This window comes from Podarcis muralis, chromosome 13 (assembly GCF_964188315.1).
Source record: "Podarcis muralis chromosome 13, rPodMur119.hap1.1, whole genome shotgun sequence".
Classification (NCBI taxonomy): domain Eukaryota; kingdom Metazoa; phylum Chordata; class Lepidosauria; order Squamata; family Lacertidae; genus Podarcis; species Podarcis muralis.
In genome coordinates this window covers 25,331,350-25,355,584 of record NC_135667.1, presented here as the reverse complement: position 1 = coordinate 25,355,584, position 24,235 = coordinate 25,331,350, and the positions used below count along the sequence as shown (strand labels likewise).

Here is a 24,235-nt window from a genome sequence, read left to right as displayed (position 1 = left end):
CAATTTGGGTTATATATTCTTGGCACGCAGCTTTTTTCAGTCTCTTTTGTTGCGTGCATCGGAACGTCCACCCACCCTCCCTAATTTAGGGCTGTTGCATTTGACCTTGCTATGCCTGTCATGGGGTCATCTGCTTTTGGGGCAGTGACCTGGTAGGAATTTTGTCCATTTGGCAGATTGGCTGGTACCATTTGGTTTTTGCCTACTGCATAGCAAATCATTACAACTTGTAAGGTTGCTGTTAGGCATTGATTAAAATTTGGTTGGTGGAGGGGTAAGGGTTGGCTGTGCCTGCCCCTCCAATGCTGCTGCTGCAAGGGAATTCTGTTGAAGGAATCCAGGGGTTTGCCATGCTTTTGTCCGCATCCCTGGCAAGGGGCTAGGGCCGTGCAAGCCCCTGGGAGCATGCAGGGAGGGGTGACGGTATGGTGCCGAGTCCCTTTCTCTCCCCAACATTGTTTTCCCTTACTGGCTTTCACTGTAATCCGGAAGTCAGTTCTGCCCCGGGGCAGGGACAGATAGTCGTAACCAATGCCTAAGCAACCACTCACATTATGTATTTTAATAAAGTTGTGGCCAAAATTATGCCAAAAACCTAAAACAAAAATTCCGTGTGAATTGTGATTTATTTAGGGGGTGGCTTGGGGACCTCAACACGCAACTGCTGGTTCTGGGTGCTGCTGCGCTACAGTCACTGGATGGTATATTCAAATACTGACAAGATTAAAACCAGGACACTTGGTGGCAGCATAGAATAAGAAATGGACCCTAGCTGACATACCTAGCAACTGAATTACATTATTATGATGTTATTAAGGCCTACTTGGATTATAACAGCATTTTTATTGGGGGTGAATAATTGCATTTATTTTTCTCCCAGACTAAGCCCATTGTAACACAGAATTAGCTCCAGGAAAGGTTTTGTGACTAACGCTGAAATCCTGTTCATGTTAATTCAGAGCTCTATTCCACTGTTTTTAATAGGGCTTATGTTCAGAATTGCAAACTAAGGCCAATTCTGTGCACACCTTCTTGAGAGAAACCCCATTCAATACAGTAAATAAGAGTATTGTGCTTGCCAATCCCCACATTTTCTTTTTCTTTCTCCTCTTTTTACAATCCCTGGGTCTTTAATGACAGCTGTAGAAGGGATGCTTGGCTCTTTAATGTGAAAAGATTCAACTGTGACTCCTGTAGATCGATTTATTGTTAAAGGCACAAGAGCAGGCCCAGTTATTTTCCTTGTTGTCAATACTATTTTTGCTGTCCCATATTGTATGCTGCTATACACAGTGATTGGGTTGTCTGAAACCAATGGACGATGAAGCAGCAAAGCATGCAGTATTTGGGAAGTTGGATCCTCCTAACAGAGGGTCCATGTTGTGCTCGGCCCCTGAAACTCTTCCTCAACCGGCTTGTGGACGGGGCTTGCCCCGCTCCAAGCCGGTGGTGCCAAAGTCATGCCACGGGCCTTTAGCCAATTGGTATCGTGGCAAAGGTTGGGGGTTGGGGGTATCTATTTGGCAGTGCGACGTAGGGACCTCCTTTTGCTTCGCGCTGCCGAACACCCACCCACCCACCCACCCATTAATTAGGTCATGTTTGGCCTTGCTTTGGACTTCGGTTGGTCGCCTGTTTTGGAACAGGGGCCGGGTAGGAATTTTTCCCAATGTGGCAGATTGGCTGTGGGTCTGGATCTCGTCCGAAGCCCGGAGAGGGGCCAGGGCCATGCCAGGAGCCCCGGGAACCCCAGGGGTGAGACCAGTCGAAATACACTGATGGACAGCCCCCTGCTGGTTGTTTACCCTTACAGGCTTCCTGCAGGGTGGGGCAGGAGCCAGATATAGTTTGATATCAATGCCTAAGTCAATACCAGTCACATTTGTGTATTCAATAAAGTTGTGGCCAAAATTTGCCCATTAACATTTAAACTAAATTCTGTCTCCACTGTGTCTTTATTTCCATGAGGGATGGGTTTGGGGGCTCGAAGCACAAATACTAAATCAGACCAAAGGCCCATATAGTCCAGCATCCAGTGGTCAACCAGATGTCAATCGGAAGCCTGCAAGCAGGACCTGAGTGCAGCAGCGCTTTCCTGACCAGTGATTTCCAGCAGCTGGTATTCAGAGACATACTGCCTATGACATTAGTACATAGCTTATGTCTATTCATCATTGATAGCTTTATTCTCCATGAATTTGTCTTTTAAAGCCATCCAATCAACTATGATAGTTTTTGTTTTTACACATCTCCTGCCTCCCAGATTTTCTTTTCACCTATACATTTTTAAAGCAGTCTGATTTGAGATAAATTTATATCATAAAATATCCCAGACACAGACCAGAATCTATGTCAAGGACCTGATTGGTTTTGGGGGTTGGAGGGCATGGCAGGGAGAGAGAGGAAAGGAAATGTGTTCAGGGAGCAAGCCTGTTGTCAAATGTTTTGTGTTGTAAGCTGTAAAAGCAGCGAGGGAGCAAAGGTGTTCCCACTCCCCTTGAAAATATATTTGAAAGATTTCCAACAACAACTAAATAAACAAGAAAGAGAGCACATATCAATCTAAGCATGTTTACTTAGAGAAGTAAGTGTAATAAAATTTATTTCCATTTAGAATTGAATCATCTATCATTCATCATGTGACTCTTCATTATTTTATTAGACAATTGAATAAATCTAAAAATACATATGCATATGATAAAATCCCCCACCCCCGCCAGTCTCCCCTGCATGAAGCTAGGACCCCCCCCCCAAAAAAGCAGTTGTGTAATTAAAAGAAGATGAGAAAAATCAGCAAAGCAATTCTGTGACCAATTCCTTTAAATAGGGTCTATTAATGAAGTTCACACTTTTGACAACCAGTCTGATGCTTTTGCAGAAAAATATTCCTAGACACAAGACTTTTGTTTTTTATTTTTAAAGCCCTTTCAGTCTCCCATCTCGAGGCTAAGTACAGCAAACTGTACATTTTCACCCCTCTCTCCAAGGCTGGATTATTTACTTCTGTGTGCTTGTGTATCTGTGTCTCCCTTGTACCTATTAGGGACTATTCTCATGCCTTTCTTTTGATATCTATGCTACTGATTACTTCTGCCATTTTAATTTTAGAGAAAGTGTTTAATTTAAAAAGGATCTGTACTATAGAATAACAGTGATAACAATACATTGAAGACAAGTAAATATTTTGGGGAGGGTGGTTCCAGAGCCCTAGCGCCACCATCCCAAAGAGGATAAAATGGGCGGACTTTGGTACTCTTTTGTCCTCCCTCCCCCAATGTCTTTCTCTCTATCTGAGCTGGCTCCCTGCCTGTTACGTTATATGCGGGGAAACCCATGTCGGGTTCCTCTCTGTGTAAAGTCTTCAAGCTGTTCCTGCGCATGCCTGACAAATCTGCCCCATTGTCAAAATTTATCTTTCCCCCCACCTCCAGTCTCCGTTGTTGTGTGTCCTGGCTGAGGGGAAAAACATAAGACGGGTGGCCATTGGTCAGGGATGGTCTAGTTGAGATTCCTGCATTGTCACAGGGGTTTGGCTAGATGACCCTCAGGGGTCCCTTCCAACTCCACAGTTCTCTGGTGCAGGCTTGTGCAGAGTTTTAGGTACAAGTTGGATGCAAGGGGTGCATAGGATTGCAGCCCATCTTATGCACCGTCGGCTCAGGAATAAGTCCCACTGATCATGATGAGACTAGGTTGCTGCTGTGCAGTCCTGTTTTTTAAATAAATGTTTTCCTTTTCAGATATTACAGAGCATGGTGAAATCACAGTAAATAAAACCTCCCTTTCAGTAGTTTCAAGCACTACTACAGGTTCCACATAATATCTGTACTGCATTGTTTACTGTGACAGCACCTGCACTTTGGAACTCCCGGCCTATTGCAACAAAGCACGTGCCTTTGCTAGACTCTTTTCGGGCACCTGCTAAAAGCATTCTTCTTTAGGCAAGCATACCTAGATGCTTAGGAAGTTGAAGTAATTTTAATCTTAATATTTTAGCTTTTGTATGTTTTAAAGTAGGATTGTGGTTTTTTTTTAAAAAAAATTACTGCTGTGGTGTTTCTTTTGTTTTGGTAAACTACTTTGCAGGCATTTAAAAATAAAGTTTATTAAATAAATAAACACTAAATATAAATAAAATAACACAAGCCAAAACACAATCCATCCTGTAGATTTAAGTATCTGTCCATAGTCGCCTACTTGTTATCAGAGGCCCTGAATCCACATTCCTTTGTAAGAAACTATGAAATAACGTAAAACCATTTTTGCAGGCAAAATAAATAAATAAATAAAATTCAATGGGGGGGTTGACAAGAAATTTTTCGCACCGGGTACCACCTGACCTTCCTACACCTCTGATGCCACCATGTTCATTTGTACATCTGCACAACTATTTCACTGATGCACCATATTATAGCTTTTGTTGTCTTCAGGCAAAAGGGCTAAGACTGGATACAGATAGTAAACCAACCTTGTTGAAGCAAGATAGGCCTGGGTTTGCCAGTGTTTGATTGCATAATTATATGCAGGCAGCCTACATAGGATTAAAATGTCTCTCCACTTTCCCATCTCTTATTTGATTTCACAGTTCATACAATACAATAAAACCAAGGTTTGACACGCAGTGCATATTTTAATGGTATCTAGTTTTGAATAACATTCTTTTCTCTCTTCAGCTCTACATTTTTTTGTATTTGTTGTCTTCCCTAAAAACAAATAACCCTTCAAATAATCAACTGGGTCAAATAAATCATCAAAGCTCATGTACCAAATGCAAAAGTCTGACAAATTATATTTCTGTCATTCAGTTCTAACAGGCAATTCACAGATTGTGTGCCTCCTCCACGAGAGGATCAAAGGGTGGCAACATGAGAATGGGCATTTTCTGTGGTAGCTCCCTGCTCTCCCCTTCTCCCAGGCCTTTGGCTAATTAAACAATCAATGGCCTTTAAAGCTGGGCTGTGGGTGTTGTTTTTCTTTGTTATGATGGTATGCATTTTTTGCATTTTTATACAAAAATATTGCCCCATGATCCTCAGATGAAGAACGGTATAGTTAATTAATTAATTAATTAATTAATTAATTAATTAATACACATGATGCTAAGCTATGGTTATTATTAATCAAGGTTTATAGACCAACAACAGGCTTCATAGTGTGGTTTCTTCATGCTTAATCAATGATGCTTAAGCCACCAGGCCAGGTTGAAACCATGGCTTAGCATTAAGTGTGAACCAGGCCTGTGTTTTGAGTCTGTAGATTTATCTTGTTAATAGGAAGGTAATGTTAATCTATGCAATGATTCAGTCACATCCTACATTGTGCGATCACTTGAACCACCGAGACATTTATTAGAAGAAAACTACTCTCTCTGGAAGAGCCTTCTGCCTACTAGCTTTGCAAGAGCTTCTTTAACATCAGTATTTCTCAGAGAGTATATGAGTGGATTGAGGACTGGAGTTACTACTGAGTAAAGGATAGCAATAACCTTGTCTTCTTCTAAGGAGTAGGCTGAGGCAGGCCGAAGGAAAGTGTAGATAATTGTGGAATAGTAAAAGCTTACAACTAAGAGATGGGAAGAACATGTAGAGAAGGCTTTCTTCTTCCCTTCTGTTGAGCGGATTTTGACTATGGTTCTTAGGATAAATCCATACGATGTTAATGTTAAGGCACAACTACCTATTGCAATTAGCACAGAAGCTGCAAAAACCATCATTTCATTCAGACTTGTGTCTGAGCAAGAGATCTTGAACATAGGTGGTAGCTCACAGAAGAAATGGTTGATGATGTTGGAGTTACAGAAGGAAAGCTGTGCTACCAGTCCTGTGTGTACTGCAGAATTTACCAAGCCTATCAGCCACAGTCCAGCCATTGCCCCAATGCAAAACTCAGTCCTCATGATGCTTGAGTACTGGAAAGGATGGCAGATAGCAGCATAGCGGTCAAAAGCCATGAATGCAAGGAGCAGGAGCTCAGTCCCTAGAGCCAAGGTGAAGAGAAAGACCTGTGTAATGCAACCGGGAAGTGCAATTGTCTTTCTTGGTGCAAAAATAGTTTGCAGCATTTTGGGAACTGTAACAGAAATAGAACACACATTTATTATAGACAAATTGATGAGAAGAAAATACATTGGCGTGTGGAGTTTGCTACACGTGCAGATGGCAAGGATGATGAGGACATTGCCTACCAATGCTGCTGTATAGATGAAGGTGAATGCCCAAAATATAAATATCTGATGTTCAGGGGAGCTGGAAAGACCCTCCAGGATGAACTCTGTAATGGTAGAATGGTTCTTCATTTCCAACACTGTGACTCTGCAGACCTAGACAAATAAATCACTCTATGTAGAGACCATACCAGTTGATAGGAGAGATGCCTAATTCAGAAAAGGAAACTTTCCACACGTTGGATTTATTAATAATAGCATATGAAGAAAATTATGGTTCGCATTTAAGTAAAGGGCAATAAAAAAAAAAGAGTAACAGGCTACTTGCTAAGTTTTAAAATAATGCTAGGCAGCAAATACTGTTCACAGGCAAGATGTCTACACAGTGGAACTTACAGTGCAATCCTATGCACATCTGCTCAGAAACAAACCCACTAAATTCAATAGGACTTAATCTAAGTTAAGTATGTACAATAGTGCAGTTTTATTATACGCAGAATTGTATATTTAAACTAGGATCTAAAGAGCAACTGAAGCTCACACAAGACAGCTTAAATAGGCCCAGTGTCATTTGCAATTCCCTTTTTTTAAAAAAACCTTTAAACAGCTGGTCCTAATGTGATTTCTGGCTACTTGTGAGCAGTTATTGTATATATGTTGTTGTGAAAAAAAATTAAATTGGAACTAGGATTTGGAAGAAATTCAATTCAGTTCATATTTAAAGGTTGGCCTTTAAATTTGCAACAAACCTGAAACAACAAACCAAACACAGCCATTCTTCAAAATCTACACTTTCCAGATTTTGCAATGAAATTCTGCATCCAAGTGATGTGTACAAAAATCCATACACTGGGATATAGTGTACATACAAATGCATATATTTGTGAAAATATACAAAAAATATCCCTACTTGAAGGGAAAATGTTTACAAAATACATATATTTGGGGAATTGTGTAGAATAATGTATATTTCGAGAAATTCTCACATACATGATAAATTTTCATTAGGAGTTGTTTTGTTGTTTTAAGCAAACTGATGTAGAAATGTGGAGAACTCAATTTAAGACTAGAGGGACAAGAAACTGCAACTGACAGGTGCCCCCATCCTTAGTTACAACTTTACCCTTTTCTGGTCTGATTTTTGGTTAATGATTACATTGCCTGTTTTGCCAACACACCCAAGAAGACTTGAGATAAGAAAGATGGGGAACAGGTTGTATTCATTACATTATAACTATAGAATTTGCTATCAAAATAATCCAACCAAATTAACCAAAACCTATCTAAAACAAAGAAGGAAAGACCAAACCCTCACCTCAATTCTAGTTTTTTCTGAAGAAAAGTTTCACAGTCTTCTCCTGAAATGCATCAGTGTTCATGTTCACTATATTTGCTGGCTGGAAAGATTTACTGATATCCTTTGGATGTATTTCTAGGCAAGCCAATATTGTATTACCTTGATGCTCATCTGACAAAAGCATAACCATGTATAATTGGGCTCCACATACTTCCTTAAATAGGGTGTGGATGCCATTGGGAAAAACAAAAGACATTTGAGATTTCATGAGAACCATAACGACAGCTGTGTCCCTATCTGGGCAGGGATAGCCTAACTTCATCTATGCTCTTGTAACCTCTAGGTTAGGAACTCTGAAGATGGTTCAGAAACTTCAGCTGGTACAGAATTTGGTGGCCAGGTTGGTCACTGGGGCAAGACAGTTTGAGTATATTACACCAAACCTGACCTGACTGCACTGGCTGCCAATTAGTTTCCAGGCCCGATTCAAAGTGCTGATTTTGACCTATATAGCCATAAACAGCTCAGGACAGCAATACCTCAAGGACCACCTCTCCTGATATGAACTGACCTGGACCCTGAAATCATCATCTGACGCCGTCCTTTGTGTGTGTCCCCCATGAGAGGTCCAGAGGGTGGAAAGATGAAAATGGGCCTTTTCTGCTGTGGGTCTTACCCTGTAGAATTCTCTCCCCGCACCCTCATTATATATACATCTTTAGGAAACAGGTGAAAATGTTCCTCTTCAACCAGGTGTCTTGCTGATCAACATTCTGTGTCCTTTAAATGTATTTGTGAGAAGGGGGATTGTTTTTGTTTTTTATTCTGTATCTTTAGGCTGTGAACCATCCTGAGATCTCAGATGAAGAGCAGTGAAAGAAAGAAAGAAAGAAAGAAAGAAAGAAAGAAAGAAAGAAAGAAAGAAAGAAAGAAAGATGCTGTGTAAATTGTTTGTGTCTTAAAAGAAAGAATAACATTATACCATAGCCATAGGGAGGTGTTCCATTCAAATGTAAAAGCTACATATTGAGAAAGCACAGCAGATATGAGTGCACTAAATGTTGGTTTTTAGTAATTTGGTTAAAAAGGGAAATTACTTTAGGTAAAATAAAAAGAATTCCCTGGATGCCTAGATCCAGGTTTTGGGAAGTACTCTGTAGGAGAGCCACAACAAAGATTTAAAATTACAAAATATGTTGCAAAGTAAAATGTGGAAATATAGTCTGCTAGACCATTGAAACATCCCCTTCTAAGTTGATTCAAAAGTTCCCTACTTCTATTAGCACAGGAAAAGACCACATGTTTGGTAAGTTAAAAATAGTTTACTTACAAACTCTTCAAAGGTCAGATTCATGCGTTTTTCCATACAGCTACAAGACAGGCAGTATAACTTAGGCCCTAAAATGGGCAGTGTTTCTAAACTACAGTGGTACCTTGGTTTAAGAACAGCTTAGTTTATGAACAACTTGGATCAAGAACGCTGCAAAACCCGGAAATAGGTGTTTTGGTTTCTGAACTTTGCCTTGGAAGCAGAACATGTTCTGCTTCCTGTTGAGTGTGTTCCATTTGTAAATTGAGTCTCTTGCTGCTATGGGAAAGCATGCCTTGGTTTAAGAACACCTTGGTTTAAGAACAGACTTCCGGAATGGATTAAGTTCGTAAACCAAGGTACCATTGTACTTGTATAGGAACACAAAGGTGCCTTGCTTTGGCCATAGGGTTTAAGCTTGCAGTACTCAGCTTAGATCTCCTCGCTGCTAGGGTTCAGATGGTAGAAGAGAGAGAACAAAGAATTTGGTGACACTTTGGTGAGGGGGGGTGTGGCGATCACACAGGGTCCCCGGACATTTGACGGTCTATTGATCCCTGTGCCACCACTGTGATTGCCTCCTCACTGCCACCAACCCGTTTCTCTCGGGTACACACGGAGTCCAGACAGTTGTTAACATTAACAATTAATCAAGTTTATTTTTATAAGCATGAACAAGTTTAAGGTTTCAGTTAATTTTTCTTGGCAGTTTCTTAATCTTAGTTTCTTTACTGACCTACATGTTCCTAACAACTTCAAACTGATTATCCCAACTATCCATCTGACTCCACCTAACAGTTTCTCTCACTCTCTCACAACACAACTCGACCAACCCACAGACTTATCCTCCCTCTTCCTTCTCCAACTCCCAACTCTCAACTGACTTTTCAACCACTCCAACTCTAACTCTAACTCCTCCCCTTGGGCTCCCACTGGCCAATCACATCACACTCATTTAACCCTTTCCTTATGACCCACCTAGGAGGCAAACGCCACAGTGTGTGACCTAGCTAAGCCTGGCCAGACAGCTTAATTTAAGGTCTTAACCCCTTTCATGCATTATTTAGAGTTGAGCATATAACCCACACTACTCTCCTTCTTAGCCCTCCATCTCATTGAGCATAAATGTTTGCCATGTCTGTGGGGAAGGGGGCTCCTTACTTCACACCTTCATCATCCAAAAGTTGGAGCCAATAGAGTGCATATTGTTAAATTCAATCACTAATAGATGGAAGACAGGTTAATCAGTAAATTAGAAAACAGCTTATATAGACATAGACACAATTAAATAATTTAAACCTGCATTACCAAGAACTTGAAATATCTGTTAGGAGATATATGTCAGAATCCACATGCTCGTCCAGCAAACATGTGGCCTCATATACATTGCCTTCTAGTGATCACAGTGAAGGTTTTAAACATCACTTGCACAGAACGATAAGCTGTGTTGTATGCGTACAGAATTAGGGAAGTCTGAGTTTTATGTTCCACAGTTGATTCCTAACCATATGAAGTGTACTTTAGTGCACATTAACAAATTCAGCAGTTTACTGCTGCCAAATATATTTTAACTATTATTTGTGTCCTGAGGCGGAGACCCCCTGGCCCCAAGGGACCACCAGAAGGAATAAAACTGAAAAGGGGGGGAAATCCCATCAACAAAAGAATGGCAAATTAAACTTTGTGAATAAATAAATTTGGCAGCATTTACAGGATTCTGAAGGGGACAATCAGACCAAAATTTAGCAAAAGAATGGGACTGTGTCAAAGAATACATGAAAAAACATTGTTCTGGAGTCAGTACAGTGGTACCTTAGGTTAAGAACTTAATTCGTTCTGGAGGTCCATTCTTAACTGAAACTGTTCTTAACCTGAGGTACCACTTTAGCTAATGGGGCCTCCCGCTGCTGCCATGCCACCGGAGCACGATTTCTGTTCTCATCCTGAAGCAAAGTTCTTAATCCAAGGTACTATTTCTGGGTTAGTAGAGTCTGTAACCTGAAGCGTCTGTAACCTGAAGCGTCTGTAACCCAAGGTACCACTGTATATCGGTATGTAATGAATGAAGCTTTGTAGGGTGAAAGAAATTGAAAAAAATTGTGCAAAAGGTATAAAGATAGACATAATTTACATTAGACACAACAATTCAGAAAGATTAAAAATTATGAGGTCTCGAAACAGGAAGGAAGTCAATGTGTATGTGTATATGTATATAAAGTTTGTACATAAAGATGGTATGGGGTTTTTGTAGGTTTGTTTTTTGTTCTTTTTGTTTCATTTTTTCCCTTTTTTGGATTTTATGTTTGTAATTTTTGTTGTAATTTCACTTGGGGGAAAACCAAACAAACAAAAATAGCCACAATTTCATTCAGGCTAATGTTGGAGCATGACAGCTTTAAAATTCACAGAAAAAAATGATTGATGGTGTTAGAATTGCAGTAGGACAGATGTAGCAGAAGTAAAGGGTGAATGGCAGAAGCAACTATTTCTTCTTCTCCTGGTTGTGTAATCCACCAGGAGCCACCTCCTGCCCGGCCTGTTGCTACATCCCAGCCCATCACTATTACCTCATCAAGGAGGAGGGAAGACAAGTGGCAATGCCACATGCCAGAACAGTCCCACTTTTGCTGAACTTGGTGAGAGGGGGGGCATGTAATCCAAGGCTTGGATGCTCATCTTGTCTGCTCCAGCAGGGCCCAGACTCAGCAGCCCTATGGAAGAGACTCCTCATGAGGCCAGAGGAACATCGCAGAGCTATGAGTGTGAAGGAAGCTCCCTACAAGACCCTTTCCACCTGGCCTGGGGGGCGAGGCCCATACTCACCAGCCCTAGTATGAGGCTCCTCATGAAGCTGGAGGAACATTACCTACCTGTTGTTTTATTGATTTAATATGCTGTAAACCGCTTTGAGGTGTTTTTTTTTTTTTTTAAGAATATAGAGTGGTATAGAAGTTAAATTGTTTGTTTGTTTATTACATTTCTGCACCACCTTTACTTCCAATCAACTCAAGTTATGATTCTGCACTGGTGCCTGCCTGCACTGAACAATATCAGTGGGGACCCAAGATGGCAAAATGTTCTTGCTGGAAATGTCTCCACTGGCAGTGGCAGGCAGAAAGCGAGTTTTTCAGGGACAGGGTGCTGGCCATAACTGTCAACGTTTTCCTTTTTTTAAGGGAAATGACCTTCTTCCAAATAGGATTCCTTGCAAGTTGACAGCTATGGTGCTGGCAGGTGGAGTCCACTGAACTAAAAGCTCTGCAGATCCTCCAAAGGCCCTGATCCTCAGGCATGTGCATAAGAGGGAAATGTGAGCCTGAAGGAATTGTGATACACCTCCACTTCTCTCTGTTGTATTGTTTTACTTATATGTTAGTTGAAGAATTACCGGTAAAGAAAACCCAGAAACATCATATATAGCTAATGTATTATTGTTCATAAGCACACAAATCTCAATGTATGAAATATATGCATATACTGAAATATGCTTTTTAAAGCTTTTGGCATTTTTTCCTTTGCCATCACACCCTGGAAAAAGACTCATTAGCCAGACTATGGTGAAAATTGGTCATATTTATTCAAAATAAAACAGTAAAGAAGATATGCAAAAACAACCAATTGAAATAAATTTCCCTAAAACACAAGGGATAACTCCCTCCATTCTCTGGGTCTAGAGTGCAATTACCATCATTAGCCTCATCACAAAAGACTGGAATGAATCCTTTCTCCAACCTGAACCTGTTAAGTGCATCATGGACTTATGGGTTCAGCTTTTACCGTGGTGTGCATGCCAAGCTTAAAAGGCCCTCCAGGGTCCTGAAGGACAAAACAATGTAAGATTCCCACAGAGTGCCCTTATTTCCCCAAAAGATCTTATATTTCCAGCCTGGAAAGCCCAATTAAACCAATCCCATTAACTCCATTGAGCCAGTGTGGTGTGGTGGTTAGGAGCGGTGGACTCGTAATCTGGTGAACTGGGTTCGCTTCCCTGCTCCTCCACATGCAGCTGCTGGATGAGCTTGGGCTAGTCACACTTCTCTGAAGTCTCTCAGCCCCACTCACCTCACAGAATGTTTGTTGTGGGGGAGGAAGGGAAAGGAGAATGTTAGCCGCTTTGAGACTCCTTCGGGGAGTGATAAAGCAGGATATCAAATCCAAACTCCAACTCCTCCTCCTCCTCCTCCTCCTCCTCCTCTTCTTCTTCTTCTTCTTCTTCTTCTTCTTCTTCTTCTTCTTCTTCTTCTTCTTCTTCCATGCATAACAGTAGGAAAGAGGTGGTGGAGAGGAGTCTCAAAAGCAATGAGGGCCTTCCTGCAGAACTACTACTCAACACTGAAACAAGCAACTAGCAAAGCTTCTACTACTAAAATAAGAGGGGACAATTTGGGGAGGAAACTGATCAAATAGTCGGGCTTCCTTCCTCTCCTGATCAGGCAATCCACCATGAGCCACCTCTTGCCCGGCCTATTCCTATTGCTGCATCCCACCTCATCACTATTACCTAATCAAGCAGCAGGGAAGACAAGTGGCAATGCCACATGCCAGAACACCCCCACTTTCGCTTAATGTGGTGAGGGGGGCACCTTTTGCAAGGCTTTGATGTTCATCTTGTCTGCCCCAACAGGGCACCATTTTTATCTCCAGTGCTATTTAACATTGATACGAGGCCTCCTAAAGCAGCAGTTTAGTGGTGTGTTTCAAAATACTATCATACTGTCCGTATGTTGGTGACACTCAACTCTGTTTCTCCATAATGTGTGAATAAGGAAGGGCATATGGGCTTGGAAACAGTGGTGGGAAAGATGCGGGAAAACATGTTTAGCTTTAATATTTGACTCGCTCTGGCTTCTCTATAATCTTCTGTTTGCGAAAAAGAAAGATTATTCTCCAATATGGTGAGAAATAAGTTTAGATGACAATAAAGAATGATGAACAAAATATAGCAGGTTGGTGTCTGAGAGCATTCAAAGGACCCCTACTTGAGAAGGAACACGGTAAATATAGATGCAGGCTTTTAGCTATGACATTGAGGAGAAACCAATTCCTACAATAATATCATTGCCTGTTAATGCACTTGTGAAGGACTCCTCTATCTATGAAATCACAGAGTTTCCTCTTCAAAAACCATCCTAGTGGTGAAAAGGATGATTTTGGTGTTAACTTTTATGTATTTTTAATGAAATCTATTATCTATTAGAGAGAGAATCATGAAACTTCCGCAATCGTGTTCTGAAGAACTGGAGCATATTTGACTATGCATAAAGAAATCAAACAGTTTACTGTTTCCAGTGTTCCAGTAGTCTTTATAATAAATGTATGTACATCAATCAACCTTGAGAAATTTGAAACAGCCTTCCTCTTGCAGTAATTGTTTTGAATGCATCTTTGAAATCTTTGTTTCTCAGTGAGTATATGATTGGATTAACAACTGGAGTTACCACTGTATAAAGGAGAGAAACAAATTTGTCTTGGTCTAGAGAGGAGTCAGAGGTGGGCCTGATATATGCGTAGATGACTGAGGAGAAGTAAAAAATGACTACAATGAGATGTGAGGAGCATGTAGAAAAAGCCTTTTTCTTCCCTTCAGTGGAACGAATTCTGAGGATACTTCTTATGATAAATGAGTATGATGTTAGAGTCAACCCACAGCTACAAATCCCAAAAATCACATCTGCCACAAAAGCCATAGTCTCATTCAGACTAGTGTCAGAGCAGGAGAGCTTTAAAAGTGGAGGAACATCACAGAAGAAATGGTTGATGATGTTAGAGCTGCAAAAGGAGAGTTTCAGCATGAGTCCAACGTGAACAGCAGAGTTGACCATTCCAGCAACCCACACTCCACTTGCTATTCCAACACATACTTCCTTCTTCATAATGACTGTGTACTGCAAGGGATGGCAGATAGCAGCATAGCGGTCAAAAGCCATAAATGACAGAAGGAAAAGCTCTGTACCCAAAGCCCATAAGAATAGATACACCTGTGTGATGCAACCATAAAAGGAGATGCTGTTTGCATGGGTCCAAAGAGTCTGAAGCAATTTAGGAATTGTAACAGAGATGGAAAACACATTCACTAAGGACAGGTTAACAAGCAGGAAATACATGGGAGAGTGGAGTTTTCGGCAAGAGCATATGGTAAAGATTAGGAGGAAATTACTGCCTAAAGCAATAACATATATGAATGTGAATAACCCAAAGAGAAAAGTCTGGAGTTCTGAGGAGCTGATCAGACCAACCAATATAAATTCCATAGTAACCGACTGGTTCTTCATTTCAAGAACTGTGGCACTGGTGTCCTAAACAGATAAATTATATTAAGTAGAATTAATGATCCAAATTTATACATACACCATCCTTCTTTCTCTCTTTTTGTGCCAAAAGGAGAAAATTGGCCCTTATTTGACTTCACTAGTCATTTTTAAGATTGTGGCAAGCTAGTCTGTCATCATAGAAAATGTGGACTCTGAAGTTATCCCTTGCACTATACTCAGAAAATAGTCTCATTGACATTGAACATTACTAAAACAATACTTCCCACTGCAACCCCAAAACACACACACAAAAGATGGCCACTGCTTAGGAAAATGCAGGAATTTTCAAAAAGAACACTGCTAGCAGTAATTGCTGACATTTGTATTACCTAGTGAGGATGAGAACCACCAAGTAGTTTCAGTAAATGACACAATGCTTACCCTCGTTTATATCAGTTTTTGTTAATTGTCAACATTTGTTGAGACATGCTGATTATTCCCTCCTTTTTAAAAGGTCTCTGTGGCCATTTTGTTCATACTTAAGCTGGTTAATTAACTATATCTGAGTGGAAATGTATTGCTGCAATGCTGCAGGATTTGTATAGGTAGATGTATCAGTCCACTCAGGGGGATGTAGTCAGGTGGAGGATCCTGTGATTGCAGATACAGATGCAAAGTCTGACAAGGGCTAATTCACCATGCACAATTGTTTGTGCCCATCAGCTCTGTAGGGAGCAAGGCCCAATGAACATAGTGAGGCTTTCATCCAAGAAAACTTCCATCAGATTGTGCTGTTTAGGGTGATATCATGGATCTTTGTTCATAAAGGATATACTAATTTCACCATGATATCTGGTTAAACCAGTTTTGTGAGATGTTGCATTTTTAAAAATTATACTAAAAAGGAAGTTTTACTAGTGAAATAAACAACACAAAAATGCATTCAATAAGAGAGATACTTTATACTTCATACTTTAATCAAACAATAATCAAACACAAATCATCAAATTTAAATGACTATTTGATGATTTGTGTTTGATTATTGTTTGATATTTTATTCCTTATTGACAAAAAATCATGTATTTATTATTCTTCATCATTTAATTTGAATTGATATAATCCAATTGTGGTTTAATTAAATCCAGTTATACAACTTCTAACACCTCATTTCTATCATTCAAATATCAACTCTTATTATTTCTGTTCTTGTTAAACTTGCCCTGCTGTTCCAATCATTTTTTGGGGGTGAGGCATATTCATTCATAGAATAAGCTTATATCTTATTTTATGTATTAATAATTTACTGTGCTGTAATTTACTTTGCCACTCTTTTAAAGAAGGGTGCTCCCCCATCTCTCCTTTCAAATACAGTTTTTAACCACCAGTACCTGAGCAGAGACTGACATACTCACAATCATATTTCTACTCTTAATGAAATTTCTTTCAGCCTCAGTGTTACATTACCCAGCAGACAATCTTGGTGGCACATTCCATGACACTGCACATGAAATACATATCAAAATATAATACTATATAAAGCCTCATTTTACAACCCCTTAAAAAGTGGTTTGAAAGGGGTTTATCAAAGCACAACAGTTTCTTATTTATATGTATTTATTGTGTATTTATTTCTTCCCCACCCAAAATTAGCTGAAGAATTACATTAAAAAAGACAAAACACTAACAATAGAGAATAGAAACAAGAAAACTACAGTAGGGCTGCAACTTCTTGGTAATACGATGTAATTATTAGAGAGGAGCACAGAATGCCTGAAAACATGTTATCAGGTAAACCTAGCATCATGGGTGATCCTATGCTTGAACTGAATGTCTTCAGAATCAGAATTGCACATCTGAAGGTCAAATTGGCCTATTACTGGTCACCAAAAGTGGCCACCATGTTTCCTTTGAACTAATAAGCTCCAGATATTTTCCTGCACAGTCACTGATGATGCGGTTAATGCTCCCTCTCACCAAAGAGTCACACTTTATTCCACCAACGTTCTAATGTTAGAAGAGAATGAGAGGACCAATTATGGGAGATTTCTAACATAGCAGCTGGCATTAGAACGAGAATGAGCTCTTTGTAAATCAATGGCTTCATTTCCATTAGAGAAATCAACAGCAGTGCCAATGTTAGTTCTGGAGGGAGGGATAATCTGTAGTACAATTGCTGAGAATTTTTGGAAAATGGGAGTCCAAACTGCTGCCATTATTGGGCAAGACCCCCACATGTGAATAATATATGCCCAGCCTGCAACATACCATCCAGAACTTAATAAACAGCTTTCAGTTTATCTTTCCAAACTTGACCAATGAATAATATCATTGGAGCACTACTTTGTACATATATTCTTTGACTCTAGCTGAAACCTTTTGGAGCAGGCGCATGTACCAGGGGTTTTTCATGCTCCTGATTTTATGCAGCCGATTTAGGTTCAGAGGAAATAGTTAGATGAAATCAAATATTTACCTTCATATGTTTTTGCATTTGCTTGTTTGTTCCTATTATTCATTTGTTCATTTATTTCCCCTTCTTATAATGTAGAGCCAATATCCTCCTATCAACCTGATGTCTGATAATAACCAGTTTGATATCATCGTAGGCATACTATCCAGACAAAGCTAGTAACCAGCGCTAAATATTTTTTTAAGTGATGAGATGGTGCCACTGGGAGAAAGACATTTGAGGTATCATCCGGGAGATGATGATTAATTCTGTTGCCAAAATAATTGCACATGTACATTTGCATCATTTCCATGTTTAGCACACTTGTCAAATTCACTTCCTATCATTCAACTTTTAGAAACCTGAGGCGAAATTCACATTCCCACTGAATTTAAATTAATATGAGTGTGCTTAACCTTGGGTGAATCATGCCACTACTATTTCTACAAATAAAGTTATTGTTTTTGTGAGATGATGCAACCCTAATATAATTGGGTTTTTCTATGAACACTACCAAAAAGTCTTTGCCTGGAAATATTATAAGGTAAAGGTGACATAATATATATACACATGTAATATATGAATGAAATAAACAACTATATTTAAAATATGTGCATGTCAAGGAAAGTATTTTGGTGAATTAATTTGTATGCTGTTTTGCAGTTGCAGCATTATATTTTGTGCATATTATTTTGTGTACCCCTAAACATTTTTATTTTCAAGATAAACGAATACAAGAACCAGGAACAGGGAAGAGCAATTGCAGTCATCTAGCTAGTATTGTAAACACCTGAAACACTGCAGCTCTTTGGTTGAAGGAAAACAAAATTCATTTGTGTTAGGAGTCCAGGTTTCCAGCTTGCTAACACAGTAAGTGTAGATAATTTAAAAAGGAGACTTTATTGCAAAACAAACAGCTCCAGATGGCTCTAACAAAGCTTCCAGAATCATTACTCAAGATGACTCTTCTGAAGACTCCTTCCAGTGTCTACAGAATATATTGAACTTTCGTACCTTACATCTCTTGTTTTGCTTCTTGTCTAGCAGCCCTCCCATTCACTGACTGTGTGGACTTATTGGATCAGCTCCAACCTCTTCCTTTTCAGAGAGGCTGTCTCTGAGTTTTTTTGCGCTGTTTTGTGCTTCCTGTGAGCTTTGGCCTGTGTTCTAGCCTGCTCTCAGCTACAGTGGTACCTTAGGTTACAGACACTTCAGGTTACAGACGCTTCAGGTTACAGACTCCGCTAACCCAGAAATAGTACCTCGGGTTAAGAACTTTGCTTCAGGATGAGAACACAAATTGTGTGGCGGCAGCAGGAGGTCCCATAAGCTAAAGTGGTACCTCAGGTTAAGAACAGTTTCAGGTTAAGAACGGACCTCCAGAACGAATTAAGTTCTTAACCCGAGGTACCACTGCACTGCCTTATCAGCCAGCCTGTCACGGTCAGGAAGAGATGAAGTCTGCAACTCCCTGGCTCTTCCCTGCCTGACTAACATCTTAGTCTCTCTGTTCCTGGCTGCTTTCTGCTGTTGGCTGCAAACATTCACTCGGAGCTAGCTCATTCCTGACAATTTGTTGTTAAAACTGGAACAGCCCATGTTCTGCCCTTCATATTCTGTTACCATTGGCTATCATAACTGGGAATTGGACTCCAACAAAACCTGGAGGGCATGACACTGATTTCTGTGTTAAAAGGTAAAGGTAAAAGGTAAAGGACCCCTGGAGGGTTAAATCCAGTCAAAGGCGATGATGGTGTTGTGGCGCTCATCTCGCTTCCATGCCGAGGTAGCCAGTGTGTGTCCACAGACAGCTTTCTGGGGCATGTGGCGAGCAGGATTAAACCACTTCTGGCACAACGGAACACTGTGACAGAAACCAGGGCGCACGGAAACACTGTTTACCTTCCTGCCACAGCAGTACCTATTTATCTATTTGCACGGGTGTGCTTTCGAACTGCTACATTGGCAGGAGCTGGGACAGAGCAACAGGAGCTTACTCTGTTGCAGGGATTCGAACCACCGACCTTCTGATCGGCAAGCCCAAGAGGCTCAGTGGTTTACCACAGAGCCACCCGCATCCTAACAAAACCTGGAGGGCATGACACTGATTTCTGTGTTATACCAATAGTTGAAAGAGCAAGTTAAACCTTGTTGTTGTTGTTGTTTGTTCTTTTCTGTCCCCACAGCTCCTGCCCTTGCCACACACCCATGTCTAATATGAAAGGATTACTCTGTAGTTTTGGGTTTCCCATTTTTCCAAACCTAAAATCAGCTCTACACATTTGTCTTTAAAAAAGTTCTTATGTAAAATTGTCAACCTTTTACTGTGGATTACTCCTACTATACATGTTTGAAAGCATTTCTTTCCTATTACAGACTCTCTCTCTCTTTTGCAAAGAATTTTCTCTAATATAATACATTTTGTATGCTATGTTCAGAAACATATGCGTTTTATGCACTCTTTATCTAGTATATGCATATTTCTCCATATTATGGTTGTGTTTTGGGTTGCATGTTGTTTAGGAAAGTTTGGATTAGGTAGATTCAGCTTTACATGCAAACTGAATAGAATTCCCCCTTCATCCCTAGTTCATACTCTCTATTTCAGCAGTTTGGGATAAACCATTACTCCTTTGGTTTTTGTTCCACTTCAAGTCAGTTCAAATATCATTTCAGATCATTTCAGTTCAGTTCAATTGTCACATTTAACAAGGTCACTGTCAGGTTAAGGAACAATATGTTTAAGTTACGTATATTCATGCTGGGTTCAGTGGCTAAATATAATTCAAAATTAACTTTCAACTGGCTGCTGATACGTCCATTTTTAAGAGTAATATTTTTATTGAATTACAGAAAATTACAGTGGTTCTTGTCTTTACTCCTAAATCCATACACAATTGTACATTTCATCATCATTATTATTTTTTTAAAATTACAACTATGTGTGTCTTACAACTCACAAACTCACAAAGTGCTCCTAATATTCATTGCTAACTAGACAATTTGAAGAGATCCAGCAACATCATCTGTATATATTGAACTTTAGATAATATAATGCACTGTTCCAAGTTACAAAAACAGGCAGAATATTAGGAATTACAGTGACACTTTGGTTTGCAACCACTTCGGATTACAACCATTTTGGATTACAACAACGTCAAACCTGGAAGTGTGTGTCCCTTTTTGGGGATTACAACCAATTTTTTTGGATTACAACCAATTTTTTTGGGGGGGAGAACCCATTGGCGAAAGCATGCCTTGGGTTACAACCTGTTTTGGTTTACAACCAGACCTCCAGAACGGATTATGGTTGTAAACCAAGGTACCACTGTAGACTATTTCAAACATTCCATGGGACACCATTTCACAATGTGTGGATTGGAATTGTGTCTGCAATAACTACCCAAGACCTCCATGCTTGAGTTCTGCAGTTCTAAATAAGGCTAAGGCACATGAAAGGCTTATGTATGTGCAAAAGGCATGTTCCCCAATTGTGTGCACTGATGTACATGTATACTCTCTCTCAGAAACCCCCTGTATCTTTTTTTTTTTTTTAAAGAAGCTGTTTATACACTGGGATACTGCCATTCTATACTTGTATTTTTAGCAGTAATACCAATGAGTTCAGGGGAGCTTATACTTAGGTTGTTTCCTAAAATAGATTGCTTCCTAAAATATGCTTGTTATTTAAGCACCATGTTTGATTCTCAAGTACAAAATATGTCATCTGAAACATCTTACGTCAGCTAAACATAAACAATATCCTGTTGTCAACCTTTTCTTTCAGTTCACATATTTTTAAGAATGCTGCTCTAAAAGGATATGGAGTTCATTCTTGGAGTACTGGAAGCAGCCTGCTTCTTCCACGAAATGTCTTGAGTGCTTCTTTAAAATCTTTGTTTCTTAGTGAATATATAAGGGGATTAACAACAGGGGGTACCACTGTATAAAGGAGAGAAACAAATTTGTCTTTGTCGGGGGAGTAGTCAGAGGATGGCCGGATATATGTGTATATGATTGAGAAGAAGTAAAAACTGACTACAATGAGATGTGAGGAACATGTAGAGAAAGCCTTCTTTTTCCCTTCAGTGGAACGAATCCTAAAGATAGCTCTCATGATAAACAAATAGGATATTAAGGTTAACCCACAACTTCCAATCCCAAATATCACATCTGCCACCAAAGCCATAGTCTCGTTCAGGCTGGTGTCAGAGCTTGCGAGCTCTAGAAGTGGAGGAAGATCACAGAAGAAGTGGTTGATGATGTTGGAGTTGCAGAAGGACAGTTGCAGCACAAGTACAGTGTGAATGGCAGAATTGCCCATTCCAGCAACCCATACACCACTTGCTATGCCAAAACACACTTCCTTCCTCATAATGACTGTGTACTGCAAAGGATTGCAGATAGCAACGTAACGGTCAAAAGCCATAAATGAGAGAAGAAAAATCTCTGTTCCTAAAGCCCATATGAATAGATACACCTGTGTGATGCAGCCATAAAAGGAAATGGTCTTTGTGTGAGTCCAAAGAGTCTGGAGCAATTTAGGAGTTGTAACTGAGATGGAAAACACATTCACTAAGGACAGGTTGATGAGTAGGAAATACATGGGTGTGTGGAGTTTTCTGCAACTGCATATGGTGAAGATGAGCAGGAAGTTTCCAGCCAAAGCAGTAGCATAGATAAATGTAAATACCCAAAAGAGAAGAGTCTGTAGTTCTAAGGAGCTGCTTAGGCTGACCAGTGTAAACTCCATAGCAGTAGACTGGTTTTTCATGTCAATATCTCTGATGCAGATGACCTAGACAGGCAAATTGTGTTAACTTGGTTATCCAGATAGAAACTTAGTTTTTCCATTCACTTTCTCCCTCTCTCACTCACACTAGAGATTTGGCAATTTCTTTCTTCAGCTGGCAAATATTTGTAAAGCAATTGTTCTTTCATTTGAGATCACACACACACAAAAAATCATAACTTCTTTTGAGTCTCATGGCTAACAATATACTTTCATTCATTATTAAATTGGCTGTCTTTTCATTAAAGAGCAGCATCTACTATGGCCTAAATAACTTGTTAGTTGATCTTTATAACCTAAATTGTATTAATATTAGCCATAGCATCTTATGGACTGCCAAGCCTTGAAATAAATAAATAATAAATAAATAAGGCCTAAATAACCCAATTTCATCTTTATATTCATCCTCGGTAAATATCAACATTAGTAAGAATAGGCTGCCTAAATCTTTCCACCAGTTTTTGAAAGTTTTCCATAATTCAAATTCTTCTCTAAGAGTTGGTTAATCAGAAAATAGTTATATTCAAATCTTCTGTGTCCTTCTTTTAAAAACACGTACATGCAGTCATCATAACTCAGCCAGAAATATCCACTTTTAAAATATTCTCATTCATATCCAACTGGGCTGTTTCAAAGCCCTTAAATATAGATATATGTGAGTATCTGAAAATGAGTTGACATTTTTTGTGCAAGAAGTTAGAGTTCAGAGATTTAAGTGATTGTGTGAAAAATCATTGCTTGCAAAATGCTATGTGAAATACTATGTCAAGCCACATATGACAAACCCTTTAAATGGGGTTTGGCAACACACAAGTCATTTATTATCCTTTAATAATTAACCAATTTACATTATGAAGAAACTCTTAAGTAACATGAAAGATTTACCTTCATCCCTATTTGCTCTTTTGTATCGTTGCTGGTATTTTATAACTTGGAGCCAATTGCCTTCTATAAGTTGGATGTCTGATGAAAACTGGTTTGATCTCATTGTAGACAGGCTTTCGAGGAAAGCTATCTGCTACCTTTAAATCTTACTTTAATTGAAGTGATGGTGCCACTGGGAGAAGGAACTCTGAGGCACCTGGAAGATGATGAGGATTTGTTCTATTCATTCTACTGATGTCAACATTTAGCCCATTTTTCAAATACACTTATAATTCAAATTTCAATGTTGACAATGCTTCATTTCCAAAAAGAGGCAGTTTTCATTTCCAAAAGGAGTCAGCTTTCACTTCAAACTGCACAACAGTAATATCTGCAATAATATATTGTCACTTCTTGCTTTTAACCTTTGCCATACATTGCTTGATCCCTATAGATAAGATTAATTATAGGAGGAATTAAGTGTCATCTAAATTTTACTTTGTAGATGTTTTGCTTCAAGATATGCTTTCAAACCCACAAAGTATCTAGTGGGATCTCTTGTCCCATATCTATCCCCCATTTGAATTGATAGGTGTTCATTAACACATTTAAACCCCAGTGCATTCCAAGGTACTATAGAGTATTCGGGGTGGGGGGAGGCAAAATGAACATGATGTAACTAACAGAGCAATAATAATACTCTGAGGAAGGGGAAATGAAATTTAGTCAAACCATCACATCTAAAGCCCAGGCTCACTTAGTCCTTGTTTTAGAGAGTTATATGTCTCTGGGATGGAAATAAGCTACACCAGTTCTAGGACTGTTATAGTTTCAACGACAGATCAGGAGAATCGAAAACTTTTGGACTCTGTGTATAAACAGCCTCTCCCAGCACACCTCTTTTTTACACTCTCTGACACCAAAGTTCTGACGTAGAGAAGCAGCAGACGTGATTGGTTTTCTCTCCATCTGCAGAGAGAGAAATCTAGAAATTTATATTGTCCTTCAAAGATCTTATCAACGGTCATACCATTAATTTATAAATTGACTTATTACAGGTTTATTTTTAAAATACCTAGGCAAAGGCAGGTTCATCTAGTCCCCATTTTG

At 39.5% G+C, this 24,235-nt stretch overlaps 3 protein-coding genes across 3 annotated transcripts; all 3 read right to left on the bottom strand.

Moving 5' to 3' along the window:
* Positions 1-5,359: 5,359 nt before the first annotated feature.
* On the bottom strand, positions 5,360-7,650 carry LOC144325343 (olfactory receptor 13G1-like). The gene is made up of 2 exons (XM_077918241.1): positions 7,513-7,650; positions 5,360-6,319 (listed from the first exon to the last, which is right to left on the bottom strand). Exons 1-2 carry the CDS (start codon positions 7,648-7,650, stop codon positions 5,360-5,362), a joined length of 1,098 nt encoding a protein of 365 aa, XP_077774367.1.
* A 6,446-nt stretch (positions 7,651-14,096) lies between these two features.
* Positions 14,097-15,041, bottom strand: LOC144325342 (olfactory receptor 13A1-like). The gene has a single exon (XM_077918240.1). It carries the CDS (start codon positions 15,039-15,041, stop codon positions 14,097-14,099), a length of 945 nt encoding a protein of 314 aa, XP_077774366.1.
* A 6,257-nt stretch (positions 15,042-21,298) lies between these two features.
* LOC144325341 (olfactory receptor 13G1-like) lies at positions 21,299-22,243 on the bottom strand. Its single transcript, XM_077918239.1, has one exon. The coding sequence runs from the start codon at positions 22,241-22,243 to the stop codon at positions 21,299-21,301; it is 945 nt and encodes a 314-aa protein (XP_077774365.1).
* Between the last annotated feature and the right edge of the window lie 1,992 nt (positions 22,244-24,235).